At 46.0% G+C, this 19,816-nt stretch overlaps 1 protein-coding gene across 5 annotated transcripts in view; it reads left to right on the top strand.

Moving 5' to 3' along the window:
- Positions 1-19,366, top strand: part of prkab1a (protein kinase, AMP-activated, beta 1 non-catalytic subunit, a) — a 32,271-nt gene extending 12,905 nt beyond the window's left edge. For all 5 annotated transcript variants that reach the window (XM_069933432.1, XM_069933430.1, XM_069933431.1 and 2 more), the window contains exons 4-8: positions 964-1,057; positions 3,875-3,989; positions 7,386-7,519; positions 8,762-8,830; positions 17,519-19,366. In XM_069933432.1, the coding sequence (XP_069789533.1) occupies positions 964-1,057; positions 3,875-3,989; positions 7,386-7,519; positions 8,762-8,830; positions 17,519-17,596 (490 nt within the window). In that variant the 3' untranslated portion in view covers positions 17,597-19,366. The remainder of the gene's footprint in view (positions 1-963; positions 1,058-3,874; positions 3,990-7,385; positions 7,520-8,761; positions 8,831-17,518) is intronic.
- Positions 19,367-19,816: the final 450 nt, after the last annotated feature.

Genomic DNA, 19,816 nt, shown 5'->3' on the forward strand with positions numbered 1-19,816 from the left:
ATTACCATATGACATTGAAGGAATCGATTTGGTCCATTGAGTCTGTGAGAACATAAGAAATAGCTGCAGGATGAGGCCATTTGGCCCAATGAGATCATGGCTGATTTAATGAGAGGCTCTTCTCCAGCTACCTGCCTTTACCCCATCTCCCTTAATTCCTCAATTTACTGAGGTCACCTCCATTGTTTCAATGCCCAGCGAATTCCATAGATTTACCACCCTCGGGGGAAGGCAGTTCTTCCTCCTCTCTGTCCTAAACCTACTACCCTGAATCTTGACGCTATGACCTCTGGTTCAAGTCTCACCTACCAGTGGAAAAAAAACTTACCTACCTCAATCTTGCCTATTTCTTTCATAATTTTATGCGTTTCTACAAGAACCCCTCTCAATCTTCTGAATTCCAGCGAGTACCGTACCAGGCAATTCAATCTCTCCTCATAGGCTGACTGCCCTCCCCCACCCCCCCATCTCTGGAATCAACCTGGTGAACCTCCTCTGCATCACCTCTAAAGCCAGTGCATCCTCCCTCAAGTAAGGAGACCAGAACTGCCTGCAGTGCTCCAGATGAGGCCTCACCAATACCTTATCAGTATAATTGCCTGATCAACCCCATTCTTCCACTTGTCTCTCTAGCGTATCTTTTCATTACCCCCTGTTGCCATCCCACCCATTTGGACTGTTTGTAATTTACGGTAGACTGTGAACGCAAGAGCTAGCACATCTTCAGTACATGATAGGAAAATTGTACACCTGGGGCAAACTTGCATGGTCACGGGGAGAGCATGCAAACTCCACACAGGCAACACTGGAGGTTGGACTTTAATTTGGATGGCCAGAGCTGTGAATCGCTCCCCATCTGCTGACTCCGCCACCAGCAACATTATTTACCAATTGTGGGCTCGGCTGCATCAAGAATATTTTGTTTTGTGGACTGATTTTGCTCCTCTCCTTTGTTTTCGGCAGCCAGAACAACTTTGTGGCAATTCTGGATCTTCCTGAGGGTGAACATCAGTACAAGTTCTACGTGGACGGCCAATGGACACATGATACATCAGAGGTAAGAGATTGTTCTCAACTGCAGTTCACGAACGAAGGAGCAACCAAAGCATGTAAACAAATGGGGCGCACTGCCACTTCCCGGCAGAATTAGATATGGTGGCATTGCTGGCCATTTGTAGGGACTGTGGTGGGCCATTTCTGGGGCCTGGGTGAGGTGGAGGATTTGTTTTTATCTAGTGCAGAGAGATCCAAAGACCACTTGGTTTTGCAGGAGACTGAAGCCGGTCAGCTGAAATCCATTGGAGGGCCAAGCCCTGCTGACTGGTTTTCTTACTGAAAACTCAGACTTAACTACAGACCTGTATCACTTTGACAATTCGTATCCATACTGGAGACTATTGGCCTGGGGAATATGTGCTGCATGTTTATTTTAGACATACAGCACAGTAACAGCTCCTTTTGGCCCACAAGCCCATGCCGTCCAAATATACCTACAACTCTGGCTCAGTTTTAAAGGGTGAGATGAAACCAGAACACCCAGATGAAAGCCACGCAGACACGGGGAGAATGTACAAACTACTTCCAGACTGAGCCGGACTGGAATACCGGTCGCTGGCACTGTAACGGTGTTGGGCTAACCACTAAACTAACCGCACTTTTATGTTTTATGTATTTTATCCTTGGCCAAGCTGTTCCATTACAGCTACAACATTGGCATGTGCCCAACAATGTGGAAAATTGCCCAGGTATGGCCTTGTCTACAAGAAACAGGAGAAATCCATTCTGGCTAGTTATCCAGCCCACGAGTTGATAATCTGCAGTGTTAAACTAGGGAGAGTCAATGGTGCTTTCAAGTGACACTCGCTTGACAAAACCCAGCTCATAAAAGCTCATTTTGGGTTCTGCCAGTCGTTCCGCTCAATACAGTCCAAACCACGGGGGTGGCATGGCTAGCACACCACTTAGTGCAATGCTATTACAGCACGAAGTGACCCGAGTTCAAATCTGGTGCTGTCTATAGGAGTATGTATGTTCTCCCCCCCATGTGGGTGTGTGGGTTTTCTCTAGGTGCTCTGGTTTCCTCCTATCCTTCAAAACATACAGGGGTTGTAGGTCAGTTGGTATATTTGGTTGGCATAGGTTCATGGGACAGAAGGGCCTGTCACTGTGCTGTGCATCTCAATTTAAAAAAAACAGGTGAAGTGAGAGTAATTACTCCTTATGTTAAGATATACAGTATGGCATTAAAAATACCTGGCTAAGCAGGACTCCATATGGATGGGTGGCGGGTGGGAGGAAAGTTTCTCTGATTGGAATGATACTTAAAGGGAGATGGTCGAAGGTCAATCATTTGAGCTAAAGGACACCTCTGTAGTCCTTCCTTGAGGTAGGGTCCCAGGCTCAACCATTTTCAGCTGCTCTTCATCAATGACCTTTCCTCCAGTCATAAGGTTAGAACCAGTAGTGTTTGCTGATGTCTGCACCGCGTGTGATTCCTCGGATAATAAAGCAGTCCACAGCCAAGACCTGAATGATAACCTGGCCTGTGGTTAAGAGGTGGAGGTGATAAACAATGCTTGCCTCACACAGGTGCCAGGTAAGGACAATATCCCTCACTGAATTAATCCCTATCCTGGGGTTATCATTGATCAGAAACTGGACAACCAATTGTGGTGCTGAATTATTAACGCTGTAAAGCTTGATCACATTATAACATGAGATAGGCAAAACTATTGAGAAATTTATAAAAAAAGATGATAATACCAGTCGAGTACCCTGTATCCGAAGTTTCAAAACTTAGATCCAAAGACCAAACTTTTTAGCACCAACCTGGAAATAAATTCAACATCTGACTTGCCCATGTGGGCTCTGATGCTCTGTTGGCACCAGTCTGGTCACAGTAACATCAAAATAAAATCAAAATCTTTGCTTCTGGCCGGAGAGATGCCAAACGGAGCTGGGTCCAAGTCTTCAGCATCGGCTACAGCCGGAGTCAGTGACTCCATTCTCAACGTCAGGTGCAGTGCCATCTGCATCGAAGAAGTCGCTTCAGGCTCCCGGGCAGGAGTGGGGACCTTGGGCTTCCAGACGGGACCAGGGTCCTTGGGTTTCCAGGCAGGTGTGGACACCTCGGGCTCCCGGGCGGGAGTGGGGACCTCGGGCTATTGTGTTTGGTGCTGCATTTATCTTCTTTTGTAAGCAGAGAACAAGTTTTTATTTTGGGAAGTACTAAACATTATTTCATGAAAATTTTCCACGTGGCGTCACATCAATGCTCAAAGAGCCTGTCGTCGTTTGCAGTTGCTGTCTAACCGCTGATGCAGGCATTCTGCTGACGCTACTGTGCTATGGGGAAGTCGACCTGTATTAACATCAGACTGTTTGTAAACTGGGAGGCAGTGCAGCTGAGCAAAAATTAGAACTCTGGATGAAGGGGGCTGAGCCAGTTTAATATTTTTAAATGTAACATTTATTTACAGTATGATAGAAGCCAATTCCAGCCATTTAAACCCGTGCCACCCAATGACACCTAAATTACACTAAACTCCTGTACGTTTTGAAGGGTGGGAGGAAACTAGACCACCCAGGAATAACCCACACAGACACAGGGTGAACATACAAACTCCTTACAGACAGCAGTGGTGGTCAGAGGTTACCAAGACAACTGCTTTAAAGCAGAGTTAAGTGATGTTATGGGGATAGATATCAGTGTTCGATTAATCCCCAGGTATGTGGGTTGAAAGCCACACAGGGTTTGAGTTCAGAAGGATTGAGAACTGGAGGAATGTGCAAAGGAGTCTGCCTAGTGATGGCTGGAGGGAATTGATGGTTGTGATGTTGGCCTTGTAAGTGCTGTTAGGTGATGTCTCAACAGCCTGTCACCACCAGCCAGCTGGGCACAATCAATAACGTGATCCAGGTGCGGCAGACTGACTTCGAGGTGTTTGATGCTCTGATGGTGGATTCACAGAAATGCTCTGACATGTCAGGTGAGTCAGTGGTAAATTGTGATGAGAGTCCTGTGTGTGAGAGTGGGTGATACAACACCTGAAGGGTCCTCAGCCCACTACCTCCCTGTATGTGAAGCAACACCTGAAGGGTCCTCAGCCCAGTACCACCCTTTGTGTGAGGGTGGGTAAAACAACACAGTGTGGGTCCTCAGTCCAGTACTTCCCTCTGCCCATACATCAGTTGAGTTGCCACAAAATGTTTTCTAAAACATCTGCCATATGGAGGTTAGCAGAGAATCTGGCAGAGCCATTGGACGCCATAAATTTGTGTTCCTCTCCCCAGGTTCCTTCTTTTCTGCAATACACAAAAGTGTGGGAGAAACTCAACCAATCACACAGCATCTACTGGAAGTAAGAGGTTATATTTCTTGCTTGAGCCTTTCGTCATGGTATGAGAAAACAGCAGGCAGGCTGAGTTTCCCCATTGCTTTGGTGTACCTTGAAGAAGGGCTCAGGTTGCTGCAAGATCGGCTGAGATCCTCCAGTATTTCTGTGTTTTTACCACAGTCACCGCGTCTGCAGACTTTTGTGTTTCAAGTCTGAAATGGACCCAGTTTTCCTGTTCAAGCCTCACGAACATAATACAGACACTACAGTTTTGATTTTTGTATTAAACACCATTTGCAACTTGTCCGCCAAATTCTTCAACACTCTTTGTTGTTGTTCTGCTTAGGCTATTTTCCACTGTCTTTTTTAAAATAAAGTAAAAACTTCACGTGCCTGAAAAAAATATTAATCTACTTGTTAATGTTCTCCCCAGACTATGATGAATCCCTCCCTCTTGTGATTTCTGAACACCATTCTCCATTCCTCTTGGGCAATCTGTGAGAGCAGAACTGCCGCGATTCAGAAAGGCAACTCACGACCATCTTCTTGAAGGCAGTTGATAAAAACCAATAAGTGCTGTCCCTGCCAGCCAAAAAAATGAAGAAAAAGTCCATGAAATTGTTTTGTTCGTTTACCAATACTTTACAAAATATTAACACCCCGAATCACAGCGTGACGGCTAGCACAATAGGGTCCGAGTTCAAATCTGGTGCTGCCTCTAAGGTGTTTGTACGGTTTCCCCGTGTGTGAGTTTCATCCAGGTGTTCATTTCCTCCCACCCTTCAAAATATAAGGGGATTGTTGACTAATTTCAGTATTTGGGTAGCACGGGGTTGTGTGCCAGAAGGGCCTGTTACCGTGCTGTTTGTGTAAATTTAATTAAACAAAATTCCCCATCACTAGGTTTAGGATGATGTTGGCAGGCCTATCCCTTCATTTCCTTAATTGAGGTATTAGTTTTGCAACTCCCCAGGCTACCAACTTCCACCCCTCCATCCATTGATATCCAAGGAGAACGTTAAAATAATGTCCCATTCAGAACTTCTCAAAACACGTCACTTGAAGGGCTTTTGACATGTGACAGGCTGCACAAACGAGGATGTGATATTCGCAGCAGGAGCCTCTGCAATATCCACGCTTAATTCAAAAACCAAGAAGGCACCATGCTCAGAAATGTAAAGGTTTTTTCTTTGGGGAAATTCCTAATATTGAGCATCTTCTCATTTGCTTTTATCCCATCCTTTTGCAGCACTGTTTTCAGGTTTCCAGTTAAACTGACAGCATTCTCTTTAATGAAGATCAATCCCATAGATTAGATGAGATACTATATATTGTCATGTAATAAAACAGAAATGTAATAATGCACAAAATTGTCTGGCGTGAGGCAGACAAATATTCGCCATTAGTATATGCCTGGCACTCCTCACAGTCAGAGAAAGAGAAGCAAAGGAGAGTCACTGTGTGTCCGTGGATTTTCCTCCAGCGCTCCCACAGCCTCTGCAGCCACATAAGATTCCAGTTCAGTTCAAACCATTTCAGCTCTATCCGCTGAATCCACAAAGTCTTTTGTTGCTTTCTGACCTGCTTCACCTTTAATTTGGAGTGATGCACAAATATCAGCAAATGCCGTGATTGTAGTAAAAACGCAGAAGTGCTAGAGGGGCTCAGGAGGTCTTGCAGCGTCCATAGGTGATACGTCACCGATGTTTTGAGCGCCTGAATTAAAAGGCTGGGGGAGGAGGGGAGAAAGAGCAGGGGGAGAAACACAGGCCAATATACAAAAGGTGATTATTGGACATGGAGAGGAGGACAGGAGAGGAAAAGTGAGACTTCATCAGGGGAGGGGGTGGCTCTGAATGCAGAACCAGAGGAAAAGGTGGGGGGAGAGAGAGAGAGAGAGAACTAAAAGAAAAGAGACATGAGGAAATATGGGTGAGGAGAAGTCGATGTTAATGCCGTCCGGTTGGAGGATGCCCAGATGGCAGATGAGTTGTTCCTCCAATTTGCGGGTGGTCTCAGTCTGGCCATGCATGAGAGCATTGACAGACAGGTCAGCAAGGGAATGGAATCAGAATTTATTGTCATGAACAAGTCACAGAATTCAGTGTCTTGCGGCAGCATCACATTGCAAACATTCATATTATGAACGATCTTACATCAATAAATATATAAAAGAATAATAAAAGTGTATGAAAAGTAAAGCAGTATCTTTGGTTCATTGGTTATTCAGGAATCTGATGGCAGCGGGGAAGAAGCTGTCCTTGTACCGCTGAGTGCTCGTCTTTAGCCTCCTGTACCTTTTCCCCAATGGTAGCAGTGAAGAGGGCGTGGGTTGGGTGGTGGGGGTCTTTGAGGATAGAGGCTGCTTTTTAAAGACACCGCCTCATGTAGATGTCCTCGATGGAGTGAGGTCTGATGCCTTTGATGTCGCAGGTCAAGTTAACAACCGTCTGGAGTTTATTCTTGTCCTGAGAGTTGGCGTCTCTATACTTGACAATGATGCAACCAGCCAGAATGTTCTCCATGGTACACCTGTAGAGGTTTGCTAGTTTTCAGTGACATACCGAATCTCCTCAGACACCTCACAAAGTATAGCCGCTGGCGGGCCTTCTTTGTGATTGCATCAACATGGAGGCTCCAGAACAGATCCTCGGAGATGTTGACACCCAGGGATGGGGGATTGAAATGGGTGCAGCTGCAGAGCCAAGGTGCTCAACAAAGTGATCGCCCAGTCTCTCCTTTAATTTGACTACATTTTTATCAGTTAGGAAAGATTTCATTTTTTTTAAACATCATTTGCTTATCTATTCTAATTTTCGCTCTCTCCTTCCCCTGTCTCTTCCATCAATATGTTCAAATTCAAATTTAGCCTGAAAATGGTCTAATGAAACAGTTATTTTGTGCTCGTTTCAGGAATTCCTTCCTGTCTCCCATTGATCACTCTTCCTGTCCCTCTGCATCTTATTTTCTTTAGTGAATTTAGCTCCTGTCAAGGCTTCCCTCATCAACCTGAATACAGCCGTCATTCAGTTGTTTCACTTTTCTCAGATCTGTCGAGTTCTCCCCCTGGCCCGTACCATCAGGATCCGTATGTGTATAAACCAGAGGAGAAGATTAAAACGCCACCTATTCTACCACCGCACCTACTCCAGGTCATCCTGAACAAGGACACGGGCATTTCAGTGAGTTCAGGCCAATGCTCTTTCTGTGATTTGTAGTTACTTAATGTGTGATGCCTGCTGATATGAACGGTGGTTTATGTGTGTGTGTGTGGGGGGGGAGGGCTAGGGTTTGATGTTTAGGTCACTGGGAGCAATGCTTATGTGATCTGAATAGCCAAGATCTGATGAGTCGGCTTCTCCTCCGAATATCTCAGATAGCAGACTTTGATAGCTATCGAGCAGGAGTTGTGTGAGGGTGATCGTACATTTCTGCTGTGAATAGCCAAGTTGGTGAAAATGTGACAAAAAACGGCAACAGTGCTCGTGGACCCAAAGTGGGTCCCGTGCCAGTGTCCTTGGGGGCAGCCCAGTTTTGAGTCGATCGAGGTTTTCCTTGAAGGGCCCAGAGGAGCACCCTGCTCTCTCAAAGGAAGGAAAATAACTCGCTGCTTCTAGCTGCTTCTCTCTGACTGCCTTTCACCTGGTGAGAAAAGTCTGGCGTTACCTCTCTGAGTCTTGATGTCGGCAGCTGCTTACACAGTTGTTCGAGCAAGCAGTTTAGAGTCACAGATATTAGGATCCCGGTGCTTTATGACAGATAAAGAGCATGGATAGCTTTAATGCACGCCTGCCCTATTTCCACCTGGTAGATAGAGTTGTGTTTATCCCTGTAATCTGGTACTGAGTACATGTGCCCGATGCTGTGTACAACTGTGGGACATGGTGTTTTTGTCCCTGTTACCATGTACACATGCCATTGCTGTGAAATCTTACCAGCTGTCCAGTGTCTTGAGACTGTGGGCATTGGTTGTAGTATCTGATGAATTGAGTTGCCATATTTGTTACGATGCTGCTGCACTCAATTCTCCGTGTTCTGCTTCCAAACCTACAGGGACAAATGTGGTGGTGCCCAAGTAAGTAACTCACAATGCTAACTTGCAAACGTGTGGAAACCAAACTCTAGTCTCATTTTAAAACTTTAATCCAACAGATGTTTAGTCTGCTAAAAGCCACCATCTTGTTTTCATTTTTCACTCAAGTAGTTCGACAGCCCGGAACCTAATGGATGACTTTTACCCCTCTGCTTGAACAGCAGCTTCCAAGGTCTGCTAAAGGGCTGGGTGTGACACTAGGTTGTGCAGATCTCCAGAATGATAACCCGGTGCAAGTCTCCACCTTTTGCATCTCACGGGAAGCTAAAATTCAAATGCATTGTGGAGGGACTCTCATTCTGATCCTGTTCCGTTTGTTTTTTGCTCTCAGTGTGACCCTGCATTGCTTCCCGAGCCAAACCATGTCATGCTGAACCATCTGTATGCACTCTCCATCAAGGTCAGTATGCTTCTGAATTTTGGGGGCCTGGGAATCCTTTCCTTTTGAATTTCTTCACTCTTGAAACTATCTTCTTGGCCTAAGCACCCTCCCAATGCCAACCCATCAGCTTCTCTGACTGCCTGTTTAATTCCTCTGATGGAAAGTTTATTTCTGTTCCATCCTTCAGCTCTATAATACAGTAAAATCCCTGGTATCCAGGATTGGTAGATGCCAGATAAGTGAATTTTCTGGTTGCTAGAGACTTATTCTTACAATATCTAACTAATACACCTGCATTTAGAATAAACAGTTTTAAAGACAAAAATCCCCTGAACAAAATTCACTTGCATGAATATAAAAACAAAACATTTTACTTGATTTTCAGTCACATTCTTTGAAACATTTAACCATCGCTGTATCTGCAGGTTCCTCCTCCTCCACGGAGCTGCCCGAACAATAACGTTATAGATAATTAGCCTCCCCTCCCCCAAGTTTACAGATAAAGCCTCTGACTGAGTGACTCAGGATAAGGAGACCCTTTAAGAGAGTCACCCCAATGGCGAGCAGCACACCCAGCTCTTCATCCTGTCTGATGCCCATGGTCGGCATTAAGGGAGGGAGGGCATTTCCCCCCCAAGCGAGGTGCTGTGCCCCCCCCACACACTCGTGGCCATCGCTCACCGTCAGATCTGCCCCCGCCCGTGTCACTAGCATGCGTGAAACGTGACTGCTGTTCAGTTTTTTTTAATTTTTTTATTTTTCACACCATAAATCACATTAGCCATGATATACACTATTTCTTTTTCACACATATACAGTGACTTTTTCTCCCCCCCCCCTTTCCTCCCAAACCATCCCCCCACCCCCCCCCTCTCATCCATTTTAGGTATACAATCTAGGTTGCATTAAGCCAGTCAGACAATGTTGTCATTCAACAAAATTACACCAGAAATTCAACTGAGTCCATTCTTTACTTTCCTTCTCCTTCCATCAACTTAGGTAATGTTTGTCCCCAGTAGGTTTTCGCTATTGTATTTAATGTAAGGCTCCTATACTTGTTCGAATATTTCAATATTATTTTTTAACCTATATGTTATTTTTTCTAATGGAATACATTTATTCATTTAAATTTAGTAGTTTCTTCCTTTTAATTTGGTTATGTATTCCATTAATATTTAAAGACATATAGTTCAGCGTAGCCCTTTTATATTTTGTTTATCTTCTCTTTCCGTTTTTCCATCATTACCTTTCCTCCTTTTCCATTTCTGTTTTCTTATTTTCAACTCTTTATAAGACAACATTCCTACCACATCCAACATTTTCCTTATTCTCCTATTTCTATCTTATTTATCCCCAATCTCCCCTTCCCCTCCTGAGTTGTCCTTTATCCCTTGTCGACAACCACATCTCCCCTCTCCATTTGGATTTGCGAATCCACTCGCAAGCGTCAACTGATTTTGCAGTGACCGCTATTTCCCCCCACCCCGCCTCCCCCAGAAAAGATTTCACTTTTCATATGTCACAAAGGTCACTCTTTTAATTCCCTCCTTATTCTCTCTATTCCTTTACCTTCCATTATTAATTCTTGTCTATACTATCTATATTTTCCTCTAAGTACAGATACATTCATGTATGCTCATTGTCTCTATTCACTCTTATACCTCTTTACCCGCATACATATCAATCGTGATCATTTTTACCCTCATTACCCGTCTTCCTCCCTCAGTCTATTTTTGTAATTGTTCTGCATATTTTCGTGCTTCTTCTGGATCCGAGAATAGTCTGTTTTGTTGTCCTGGAATAAATATTTTCAATACCGCTGGATGTTTTAGTATAAATTTATACCCTTTCTTCCATAAAATCGCCTTTGCTATATTGAACTCTTTTCTCTTCTTTAGGAGTTCAAAACTTATATCTGGATAAATGAAGATTTTTTGCCCTTTATACTCCAGTGGTTTGTTGCCCTCTCTTACTTTTTCCATTGTCTTCTCCAGTACCTTTTCTCTTGTAGTATATCTTAGGAATTTTACTACAATAGATCTTGGTTTTTGTTGTGGTTGTGGTTTAGAGGCCAATACTCTATGTGCCCTTTCTATTTCCATTTCTTGCTGTAGTTCTGGACATCCTAGGGTCTTAGGGATCCACTCTTTTATAAACTCCCTCATATTCTTGCCTTCTTCATCTTCCTTAAGGCCCACTATCTTTATGTTATTTCTTCTGTTATGGTTTTCCATTGTATTTATTTTTTGAGCTAGTAGTTCTTGTGTCTCTTTAGTTTTTTTATTAGATTTCTCCAATTTCTTTTTTAAGTCTTCTACCTCCATTTCTGCTGCTACTGCCCGCTCTTCCATCTTGTCCATTTTCTTTCCCATTTCTGTTAAGGTCATCTCCATTTTATTTATTTTCTCTTCTGTGTTGTTTATTCTTTTTCTTAAATCCTTAAATTCCTGTGTTTGCCATTCTTTAAATGACTCCATGTATCCTTTAATAAGAGCAAGTATATCCTTTACCTTGCCTTTCTTTTCTTCTTCTATTTCCCTGTACTCTTCCTCTTCCTCTTCTTCTTCCTCTGGGTTGGCCATCTGTTGTTTCTTTGTTGCCCTTTCCTCCTCTTCTTTCTTGTTTCTATTGTCTTCTGTGGTCTCTTCTTGCTGCAGGTGTTCTGCAGCTGTCCTTGCCGGCTGTGGAGATCGACTCCATCGGTGTGTTTTTTTTCATTCGCATCGCGCATGCGCGACTCCTCGCGCATGCGCGGTTGCGCACTTTTACTCGGCTCTGCGAGCCATTTTTGTAGTCCATTATTTACCGACCCGAGGGAGCGGGTTTCTCTCTCCGCAGCGGGCCTCTTCGGACAGGTAAGGCCTTCACCTTTTTCCTCCTTTGTCTTCTCTTCCTCTCTTCTTACCGTTGCTTTCGATTTTTCTTTTTTTGTCACCATCTTCTTTCCACCTTTATACTCACTTTTCTGTAACTTTTATTTCTGTGCCTTTGTGTTTTCTTTTGTTTTTCCCGACTTTTCTGGAGAGGGCTGGAGTTCACCGTCCAGCCACTACTCCATCACGTGACTCCTCACTGCTGTTCAGTTTGACGCACGCTATAAATGCAGTGCTTTCGATGTTGGACGGAAGAGGTTTATGTTCGTTCAGCACGTACCAGCATCTACCAGCACCACACCAGCTCCCCCCCATCCCTCAGTGCTGAGCGAGTTTACGTGTTGGACTGTGCCCCCCCCCCCTCACCAGTTACCCTAATGCTCCCCCTAACATTCGTTCTGGCACCGACCCTGGCGACGCCATTGCTGTTTCACACAACTTGATTCAAACAGCTGCTATGAGCAAAGCCCGACCAAGGCCCTCCGCTGGCTGGATATCTGTTCCTGTCTACGCCAAAGGGTTACGTGATGCATCCGAGAACATTTACTTTTACAATTTTAAACCCACGTATTTTTACCTGTTATTTTATTCTTATTGTTTAAAATTTTTAAATTTATTTTCCTAGATTTCTTTTGCCGATTGCTTGAATTCCACTTACCAGGGGTTTTACTGTCCACTGTAAACAGCCAGTGTAGTAGGGCACAATTTGTTTTTAGTGTTGGGAGATGGGAGAGGTGGTTTGGTTATGAGCTCACAGGAAGAACTGGAAATATCTCGGAGACTTTTTTCTCTCCTGTGAATTTTACAATAAGGTTCAAATAAAAATGTTTTGATTTTATACACAAATATAAGACATCAAAGAAAAAAAATGAAGAACAAAGTACAATTATGTTTTTAAACATGTCCAACTTTGACTCCATCTCTCCCACCACCCCCCCCCCACCCAACACTTCCAGTCTTCCCTACCTACATTGCAGTATCCTGCACTGCCTGGTCCTACCAAGATCAACAAACACAATTGCTCCAGTAGACCCAGTGTCTCCACATGCTCCTGCCCCAGCGAATTGGTCATCATACCTCAACTCCATTTCATCTCCCACTGTCCAGTCCATCCCACTTACATCCTCACATGCCCTCCAATAACTTCCAATTCCCTGAAAAACAGCAATTACCATATATACTCATGTAATCGTTGATACTGTGAAATAGTCTTTTTGGACCAAATGTCAGGTGTTTTTGTCTGACCCATGTAAAACCTCCTACTTTTTGGACCCAACTGGCCGCGCATTGAGCTTCTGACCACAGATTCTCGCCCCGGCCGCCCTCACAGCCAAGCTCCTGACCACAGATTCTCGCCCCGGCCGCCCTCACAGCCAAGCTCCTGACCACAGATTCTCGCCCCGGCCACCCTCACAGCCAAGCTCCTGACCACAGATTCTCGCCCCGGCCGCCCTCACAGCCAAGCTCCTGACCACAGATTCTCGCCCCGGCCGCCCTCACAGCCAAGCTCCTGACCACAGATTCTCGCCCCGGCCGCCCTCACAGCCAAGCTCCTGACCACAGATTCTCGCCCCGGCCGCCCTCACAGCCAAGCTCCTGACCACAGATTCTCGCCCCGGCCGCCCTCACAGCCAAGCTCCTGACCACAGTTCTCGCCTAGGCCACCCGCATATCAGAGCTCCTGACCACAGATTCTCGTCCCAGTCGCCCTCACAGCCAAGCTCCTGACCACAGTTCTCACCAGAGTCGCCCTTACATCTGAGCTGCTGACCACAGATTCTCACCCCAGCCGCCCGTGCATCCAAGGTCCTGACGTCCCAACTGCGGACCTACCACCCGGTTGGTCCCAGCCATCCAAGCTCCCGATGCCTTGAACAACACAGGTACTTACCAAGGTCAAAAGTTTGACCCAAGTGAAAGTGGATCCAACGTTTTTGTCCTGAAAAAGTAGTCAAAACATTTTGACATTGATACAAGTAAATATAGTATGTTTTTGCTGTTATTTCCTGAACTGCAATATCCTGGTGTAAATTTAAAAGAGAAAATTTAAGTTTTGCAGGCCAAATTATGAAGGTCATCAATTCTGAAAGAACATTCCTTTGAAGTTTCATATGACTCTTTGGCAATGTTCTGATGGGAAGATTCATGGAACTGTCAGAGTTTGAAAAACTTCTCCCACCCAGCTCCCTTCCTTCATTCTTTTAGCTCCACACTGATTTCTTCATTTATTTTTATATCCCACCCTCCTGTTCCATAATGTTGAATATCTGCACTCTCCATAAGATATAGGAGCAAGGATAGACCATTAGGCTCGTGGAGTCCACTCTGCCGTTCCATCATGAATTGATCCATTCTCCCACTCAGCCCTCTGATTCTCCCTCTGTCTTCTCCCATTAACCATTGATGCTCTGATTATTCAGATACCAATCAATCTTTGCTTTAAATACACCCAACGCCCTGGCCTCCACAGCCGCCTGTGGCAGCACATTCCAGAGCTTCACCACTCTCTGGCTAGGACTTTAAACATTTAAAATGCTTCTATGAGGTTCACCCCTCCCATTTAATGAGTATTAGAGCCATCAAATGTTCCTCACATGCTCATCCCTTCATTCCAGGATTCATTCTTGTGAACCTTCTCTGAACCCTCTCCGACGCCAGCACATCCTTTCTTAAATGAGGAGCCCAAACCCGTACAAGAGAGGTGTCACCATGACCTTATAAAGCCTCAGCATCACATCCCTGCTCTTATATTCTATTCCTCCTTGCACTCCTTTCCACTCCAGCGTTCATCCTTCTTGCACTCCTGTCCACTCCAGCGTTCACCCTCCTTGCACTCCTGTCCACTCCAGCGTTCACCCTCCTTGCACTCCTGTCCACTCCAGCATTCACCCTCCTTGCACACCTATCCCCTCCAGTGTTCACACTCTTCCTGCACTCCTGTCCACTCCAGCGTTCACCCTCCTTGCACTCCTGTCCACTCCAGCATTCACCCTCCTTGCACTCCTGTCCATTCCAGCGTTCACCCTCCTTGCACACCTTTCCCCTCCAGTGTTCACACTCTTCCTGCACTCCTGTCCCCTCCAGCGTTCACCCTCCTTGCACACCTATCCCCTCCAGTGTTCACACTGTTTCTGCACTCCTGTCCACTCCAGTGTTCACTCCCCTTGCACACCTGTCCACTCCAGCATTCACCCTCCTTGCACTCCTGTCCACTCCAGCATTCACTCCCCTTGCACACCTGTCCACTCCAGCATTCACTCCCCTTGCACACCTGTCCACGAGATGCACAGCTCTCCCCTCATTACACGCTCTGCAGTTTCTCTCCTGTATTTTCCTCTTCACCTTCACTGACATCAGACTTCCGATGTGGTGCCCCACTTCCACTTCCCTGCATGGGCAAAGCCGATTAAAGCTTAGCTTTGATTACAATGAGCTCATTCAGCCTATTGGCTCCACGTTGACAATGACATTGCTCTCCCATTCCTTCTGCAAGTTATTTTCTCTTTCATGTTCATCAACACCCCTTTGCTTCTTTTGACTACTGACGTACGCTGACTGTAATTTACAACAGCCAATTACCACACTCTGGTACTTTTGGGATGCAAGAGGAAGCCAGACATCCTGGGGAAATTGATGCTGTTTATTGTAATAAATCAGAAATGTAACATTACTCAAAATTGCCTTTAGTGTTCCACAAATCAGACACAGATTCACCATGAGCATTGCCTGGCATCCCTTAATGCCAGAGAAAGAGAAGCAAAGGAGAGTCGTGTTTCCCCCCCCCACCCCCCTCCCCGATAGTCACTGATTGTCATTGAATTCACCTCCAGACTGGTAGTCTGCAGGCGCACAAGACTCCAGTTCAGTTCAAACCACTGGTGACCCGAGCCCAGATCTAAACCTCTAATGCAAGGAAGCCTTCACGCCCAGGGCCCCTCGAGAGCCCTCCTTGCCCTCAGCATCCTCTTGAATCCTGGCCCCAACACCTGGCTCCCGTGAGCCACTTTCCAGAAACCCGCAGCCTGCGTGGGTTCCTTGCCCACGAGTAGCCAACAACTCACTGCCCCTGTGTGTCCTTCAGCCACAGAGCCCCTAGCTGGCCATCACTGTGATCCTTAGGGTCATTTCTGCCTCTCGTTCTCAGTAGGTTGGGGTGAGGGGTGTTCTCCCTGTTACTGGTGCCCTGCCCCAATCTGCTGCTCTCCCGGAGTCGGCAACCCCTTGTGGCTGCTGCCATACACAGGTGTCACCATCTTGGGCCCAGCCCCTGGATCACAGCTCCTTTAACAGGTCGATTAACTTGTGCGGAGCCGTTGGCAGTAGGATCGGTGCATCAACTCCAGCAGCATTGTCATTGTCATCATGAAGAAAGTACATCAACGCCTCTACTTCTTCAGGAAGTATGGCTTCGGAAACCCTTGCAAACTTCTACAAAGGTGTGGTGGGACGTGTGCTGACCAGGTGCATCACGCCCTGGTATGGGAGCACCTATTCATCTGAGCAGAAAGTCCTTCAGCAGGGAGTGGACACAGCCCAGTACCTCACAGGCAATACCCTCCCCACCATAGAGAAAATCGTGACCTTGGTTCCATCCTCACATCAGACGCTGTTTTGAGTGGAGTTTGGATGTTTTCTTTGCGCACTCAAGAAGGACAAAAAATGGCAATACTGCTGGAGTTGATGCACCGATCCTATTGCCAACAGCTCCGCACAAGTTTTAATCGGCCTGTTAAAGGAGCTGCAACCGCGGGGTCTGGGCCCAAGATGGTGACACCTGTGTACGGCAGCAACCACAAGGGGTTGCCGACTCCAGGAGAGCAGCGGATTGGGGCTGGGCACCAGTAACAGGGAGAGCAGCAGCATTCATCAAGGATCCGCACCACCCAGCACCCGCTCTATTCTCGCTGCTGCCATCAGGAAAGAGGTCTAGGTGCCACAAGCCTTGCCCCACCAGGTTCAGGAACAGCTGCTACCCCTCCACCATCAGACTCCCCAACAACAAACTCAATCAGGGACTCATTTGAGGATTCTGACTTGTGCACTTTATTGATTACTGGGTTTTGTTTTCATTATTGCATGGTTAGTTTGTTTACATTTCTCTCTTTTGTACACGTACCTTGTACAGTTTTTTTTTTGCATCACTGATAAGTCGAAATTTTGCATGGCCCACAGGAAAAAGAATCTCAGGGTTGTATATGATGTCTTGCATGTACATCCTTTATCCTTTATCCGGAACCCTTGGGGGACAGTGTGTTCCGAATTTCGGATTTTTCCGGATTTTGGAAAGCCCACCCGAATTGTGCTGCCATATCCACCCCCACCCCTTTCCAGTCGCCCGGCCGTCTCCCCCAACCGCCGGTCCCTCGGCAGCCCGGCCGCCTCCCCCAAGTGCTGGTCCCTCGGCCACCTCCCCCAAGCACTGGTCCCTCGGGTGCCCAGCACCCTCCTCCAAGCACCGGCCACCTCCCACAAGCGCTGGCCACCCCGCCGCCTTGCTCCCCATTTACCGGATTTTAGATGTCCGGATAAAGGATCATGTACCTTAACCTAATTTTGATTTAGACATAACAGCACAGTAAAATTGGCCAACAGCCCCGATTCGTTTTGAAGGATGGGTAGGAACTGAGGAAACCCAAGTAGACACGGTGAGAATGTAGTCTCCTTACAGACAGTGCTGGATTGGAACCTGGGTCGATGGTGCTGTAAAAGCGTTGTCCTAACCACTACACTAAACATGCCAGCCATGACGCTGCCTGATTCTCTGACAGTAAAGGTGACCTTTGAATTTCGATGTGTGTTTTGCTGCAGCTAAGTGTTTTTTAAATGTCCACAGGATGGCGTCATGGTACTGAGCGCCACCCATCGCTACAAGAAGAAGTACGTCACCACTCTCCTCTACAAGCCCATATGATCTGTAAAAGCAACTTTATTCTCCCATTCAATCAGGAAGCTCCATTTTCTTCATCAAATCCCTCGCTGTTCTTCGACTGTTGTGCTGGACTTCGATGTGACTGAATGGAACGATAATTGTGGAGGCCACGCCATCTCCTCTGTGTCTGCACAGTTGCCTGTTTACCCCGCTTCTGCATTCTGAAGTCAGGTAAAGTGTCCGTGAGGTCTCCCAGGTTCAACCGGTACCAAAGATTAACCCCACGCACCCCCCCCCCCCACCCAGCCACAAAGCTGCTCCGTTCTGTGGCACCACCATCTTCATTCTGCCGGTGTTGAAGTCTCTTCGTACCATGTGCGTTGGGAGGACCATGTGCTCGTTCATGACACAGGTTGGCATTGAAGTGTGCCCGGGGACCACAATGTCACAAGAGAGTGCACCCTCCATCCTCTGACGAATGACATCTTGCCAAGAGGACAGCTGATGAATAAATGGAGCTCTGATTTGATTTGGGAAAATGCCAGCATTAAAATAAGGGATCAAAAAAGCATGGAATTTAATGTAATTGAAACCTGCCTCAAGTTGATTTATGTCACCATAATTGTCCTCTCTGACGGCAGTATCCTGCCATGATCACTCTGCATGCAATTAGTAAATGGCATAATTATCCTTCTGTACTGGAATTACATGTTCTCCACGTTCCCGGTGTTGAACAGATTGCTCTGGTGCGTCAGTTGAATGATCTGGCAATCTCTACTGTGACGCAGTGTGGTAGTCTCCATTAATCCTGTTGTATTCATTCCCATCCTGCAGAGATGCCTCAGTTGCTGGAAGTTACAAGAATATTAGCAGCTAAGTTGCCTCTGAGTGGTGCCAAATTCATATTTTTCCATTCCCACTGCTGTGAGACATCACCCAAGGGAGCATTCATTATACTTGTGGTTGTCCCCCCACCTCTCTGCACATTCCATTAGTTCCAGCAGGCCTGGCCCCACCTCCTCATACACACTATTGGTTCTAGCAAGCTTGGGCCCCCTCTCTGTACACCCCCATTGTTTCCAGCAGGCTTAGCCTTGCCTCCTCACGCAAACCATTGGTTCCAGCAGGCCTGGCCCCACCCCCTTGTACACCCCAATGGTTCCACCAAGCATAGCCCAGCATCCTCATACACCCCATTGATTCCATTTGGCCTGGCCCACTCTTTGGTGGGTTCTAAAAGAAAATGACGAGCATTTCCATTTGATTTTTATATTCTTGCAACTCTTCAAGCAATTTTACAGCCAGTGAAGTAGTTTTGAAGTTTAATGTCTGTAGTAATGTATAAAACATGTGAACGAGTTGGTTGTACACGATTGAGTCTCACAAATATCATTGGGATTATCTAGTTTTTGAATGTTGGTTACAGGGTAAAGGATTAGCTATTACAGCGCCAGCGACTCGGCTGTCTCTGAGGAGTTTGTACGTTCTCCCCATGTCTTTATGGGTTTCCTCCAGGTGCTCTGGTTTCCTCCCTCCCTTCAAAACGTAAGGGGGTGGTTGGTTAATATGGGCATTGTGGCCCAGAAGGGCCTGTTACCGTACTGTATGTCTAATTTAAAAAAAAATTGGGCAGGAAACTGGGTGCTCTGGTTTAAATGAGAGCTGTGGCAAATTTTATACAGTAAAACACAAGTATCCGGCACCTACAGGGATTGGTAGATGCTGGGTAAGTGTATTTTCCGGTCGCTTGAGACTCACTCTTACAATGCCTAATACACCTGCATTAAGAATAAATAGTTTAAAAGATAAAAATACTGGACTGTATTTACACTGAACAAACTTCACTTGCATGAATGTAAAGGATTTTACTTTATTTCCAGTCACGTTCTTTGAAAAGATTTAACTGTCGCTGCATCTGCAGGTTACTCCCCCTCCACAGAGCCGCCCGAAAGATGAACAATAATATTATAGATAATTAACCCCCCTCCCCCAAGTTTACAGATAAAACCTCTGACCGGGGCGATTCTTACAAAGTGGGGATAAGGCGACACTTTAAGAGAGTCACCCCAATGGTGAGCGGCATCAACCAGCTCTTCATCCTGGGCGACACCATTGCTACTTCACACAACTTTATTCAAACAGCTGCTACAAGCAAAGCCCGACCAAGGTGGCTGAATATTTGCTCCTATCTTCACCAAAGGTTTATTTGTTACTTCAGAGAACATTTACTTGTACCATTTTAAGCTCTTATTTTTTACCTAT

This window comes from Narcine bancroftii, chromosome 4 (genome assembly GCF_036971445.1).
Source record: "Narcine bancroftii isolate sNarBan1 chromosome 4, sNarBan1.hap1, whole genome shotgun sequence".
Taxonomy (NCBI): domain Eukaryota; kingdom Metazoa; phylum Chordata; class Chondrichthyes; order Torpediniformes; family Narcinidae; genus Narcine; species Narcine bancroftii.